The sequence below is a fragment of the Protobothrops mucrosquamatus genome, unplaced genomic scaffold (genome assembly GCF_001527695.2).
Source record: "Protobothrops mucrosquamatus isolate PMUCROS unplaced genomic scaffold, P.Mucros_1.0 scaffold_171, whole genome shotgun sequence".
Lineage (NCBI taxonomy): Eukaryota > Metazoa > Chordata > Lepidosauria > Squamata > Viperidae > Protobothrops > Protobothrops mucrosquamatus.
Window position 1 is genome coordinate 200523 of NW_015386247.1, and position 3657 is coordinate 204179.

Sequence of the window (3657 nt, forward strand, 5' to 3'; positions counted from 1 at the left end):
CTTTGCTGTGCTGCTCCGCATGGGCTGAACCCAGGGGCAACTCTCCTCCTGAGGGGCTATAGATGAGGGGGCTGTGGGCGGAGGCGGTGCTGGGGTGGCAGCGCGCGTGCCCACAGAGAGGGCTCTGAGTGCCACCTCTGGCATGCGTGCCATAGGTTCCCCACCACTGAAATATGTGATACTAGAAATATCATTATGTATACCCAAAAAAATCCTCTATAGATCACTAGTAGTGATTTCGAAATGTATATTTTAGTCAACTTTCACAATTATCGCAATTTTTAAAACTATGATTTATTTAACAAGAAGAATGCATTGTTCAATAAATCAGAAAACCTTATATACCTAATCAAAAACAACTTCTGCAAGTTTTACTAACAGTTGGCTGTCTAATCTCTGCTTGAACTCATCCAGGAATGAGAGTAAATGAGCATAATTCCAATTGTAGCATAGTCACAAGCAACACATATATTGGAACTCATTGATATGAGGGACAGACATGAACTCTTTTCTTCTCATTTTCTTAAACAACCTGAAAATAAATTTCTTACAACTTTAAAACTGCCAAGTAGGCCTAAAGTAAAAACTTTTCTGGACCATTTTTAGGCCCAGATCTTTCAAATACCTTCAGTAATGGAGAGCTCAGCATTCACTAGGTCGTTTAACTGGCCTTATGTTTTTATTATTATTATTCCACCTAACATTCAACCAAAAGTCACTTTATGTCGCTAAATCTATTATTTTTTGTAGATTCACACATTGTATATCGAAAAGAATGCACAGTTTGAATTAGCATAATCCCACATTATATTCCACTGCAACAATAAGACCTTATTTTATCATAAGGGAAGATAATCTATGGTTCTCCAAATAGATGGATTCCAACTTCCATCATCCTTGATCATTGGTGATATTGATTGGGCTGATTAGTATTTGGGATTCAACAATATTTTGAAAGATAAACATTCTCTATTTTAGTGATACAGGAGGCAAATAAAAGGTATTTTGAAAGTTATTCCTGTCATGCCTTATTCTCAGAACTTCAGAGAAGGTAAGATAGGCAGTAATATCCTAAATCAGTGATGGCAAACCTATGGCACGCGTGCCAAAGGCGGCACTCAGAGCCCTCTCTGTGGGCACACCTGCTGCCGCCACTGCCAGCTTGCGCAGGTCCATTAGGCCACTACTGGTGCCCGGAGCAGCAGCCCCACCCAGCACAAAGGAGGCAAAGCAGCTGGCTAGCAAGCTCGAGTAGAAGTGGTAAAGCGTGCCTCCCATGCACTCGCTGGCCTCTGTGTGCGGGGGCTGATAGTGTCAGGCAGCAGCCGCCCCGCCTCGCCTTACCCCACAGCAATGGCACCCCCACCCTACCCCTGCCTCACCCCACAGGACAAGCCTCCTGCCCACCGCCCCACCCACCAGAGACCTCCTGGATCTCCCCCAATCCTGCCCAGCTCCCAGAGACGTCCCCCCACGAGCAACATCAAGGTGGCCACGCCCACCCCTGGCCATGCCCACACAATCTGCTGTGACCACCACAGCCACGCCCACCCAGTGGGCCACCCCCTCACCTCCCCTGAGGGCACCACAATGCTGATGCGGCCCTGGCACTTTGCGATAAATAAGTGGGGTTTGGGTTGCGGTTTTGGGCACTCGGTCTCTAAAAGGCTCGCCATCACTGTCCTAAATAAAGCATGGTTAAAATGTTTTTTAAAATGTCTAATTTGACATTTTAAAAAAGCAATGCTTTTTCTGAGAAGATCACAGATGTAGTATTATTTATAACTAGCTTCTATAACAACAGAATGCTAATATCCCCTGGATGCTGCAACTGACATAAATAGATGCCGGTTGCCAAGCACCTGAATTTTGATCATATAACCAGAGGGATGCTGCAATGGTCATAAGTACGAGGACTGGTTGTAAGTCATTTTTTTCAGTGGCGTTGTAAGTTCAAGTGGTCATTAAACAAAAGTTGTAAGTCAAGGATTACCTGTACCTAAAAAGTTATGTTACATACATTAATTGAAGAAATTCACCTTCTCAAATTGTTGCTGGGAGAGAAGCACAGGACTGTTAGACTGGGGGCTCTTATTGAACGAAGGGCTGTATTTGTCAGCATTTTGCCATTCAGGATACTTCCTTTCTCCTTGATTATTGTGATAAGCACAGGCTCGGCGGATACGATCCGCTCCCAGACTAACAGCTGTCCGTCCACACATTCTTCCAGAGTGCACCCAAAACAGTGGCCTACAAAACAGTGTTTTAGGAATATACTACTGTACCCTGTTGTGTCATCATTTCAGAGATATTTACTTAACTAGACCAATCAACCAAATCGCCATGGATGAGCAAAAGGGCAGTGAGAGAGGGAGCAACTTCTGACTTCCTGCTGGCCTCCTTTTTAACTTTGCTTGGGGGATGCTTGTAGGGGAAAAGTCAATGGGGAAGCCCGCAGGGAAGGTCGCAAATTGATCATATTTATCTGGAAATCAATTCACTTCCTACATTTCTAATTATTACTATTATTAATTAAACTTGTATACCGCCCAACTTTCAATAACTCTAGGCAGCTCACAGCAGTCAAAGAAATTACAATAAAATTAATAAAGCAGAAAAAAAATGAAGCTATGAGATGGCCAAGACTGATAAAGTGAAGGGTCTCACTCTCCCTTGCTGAAGCCCGGCGGGAGAAAACTACTTTTTATGCTGCAATTCTTTAGTCTTGCTGCTTCGTTAGACTTTTCCTGATTTTGCTAAATTCCAGTGATTAATAACTGAATAACGAGCTGTCAAGTAAAAGTAGCATGGCATTTTTTTTTCAATACAAATAGATGAAATAACACCCTCCGTAAGTGTCAGACAGGCTTTAATTTTTCTTTCTTGCTAATCTGCACCCTGAAAAAAATCGACTTGTCTGAAAAGGCCAATTTTGCTAGAGATCCCTTTTCTCTAACTTCTACAGGCAAGACCAATTAAATCATTAATTCAGCTTCTCCGTGGATCCCTTATGTCCTCTGGTCCACCGTTAAACCTCCTCTCTTTCAAAAAAAAGAGGAACTTTATGCAGGCAATAAATAAATCGGCAGACATCAGAAAGTTCGGAAGAGATGCTCCTTCAGCACCGTCAGCTTTTCCTTCCTTCTCCCTTCCTGGTTCGGGCGCCAAAAGGAGCCTAAGCAGCCCTTGTAAGAAAGCTAGCAAATAAAGGGACGAGGCCGTTTTCCTACCGGAGATTCCCAGGTTTAAGAGGAAGGGATTTCGGGCTTACCAGGATCCAGTGTTTCTCAACCTTGACAATTTTAAGGCATGTGGACTTCAACTCCCAGAATTCCACAGCCAGCATTGCTGGCTGTGGAATTCTGGGAGTTGAAGTCCACATGCCTTAAAATTGTCAAGGTTGAGAAACACTGATTACAAAAGGCTTCCCTAGCACGTCAGAAATCATTTCCGCATCCCCACCGCCGCCGCCCCTTTCAGCCTCCCGGATTCAATCCTGACCAGGGAAAACCTCTTTTGATGAGGACACAGGCGCCTCCTCCCCTCGGGTTTTCCCGCCTTCCAGCGCTCCTCTCCCTCGGCTTCTGGCAGGTCGATCGGGCCTGGGGGTTCCTGTTTGTGGCTCCGCTTGTTTTTCAAAACGCCGCCTCGGAAGTT

The 3657-nt window shown here is 44.5% G+C and overlaps 1 protein-coding gene across 1 annotated transcript in view; it reads right to left on the reverse strand.

Moving 5' to 3' along the window:
- Positions 1-3657, reverse strand: part of HMCES (5-hydroxymethylcytosine binding, ES cell specific) — a 12129-nt gene extending 8472 nt beyond the window's left edge. The window contains exons 1-2 of the mRNA XM_015822130.1: positions 3512-3657; positions 2040-2250 (exon numbers count right to left, since the gene is read on the reverse strand). Of these exons, the coding sequence (XP_015677616.1) occupies positions 2040-2222 (183 nt within the window). The 5' untranslated portion in view covers positions 2223-2250; positions 3512-3657. The remainder of the gene's footprint in view (positions 1-2039; positions 2251-3511) is intronic.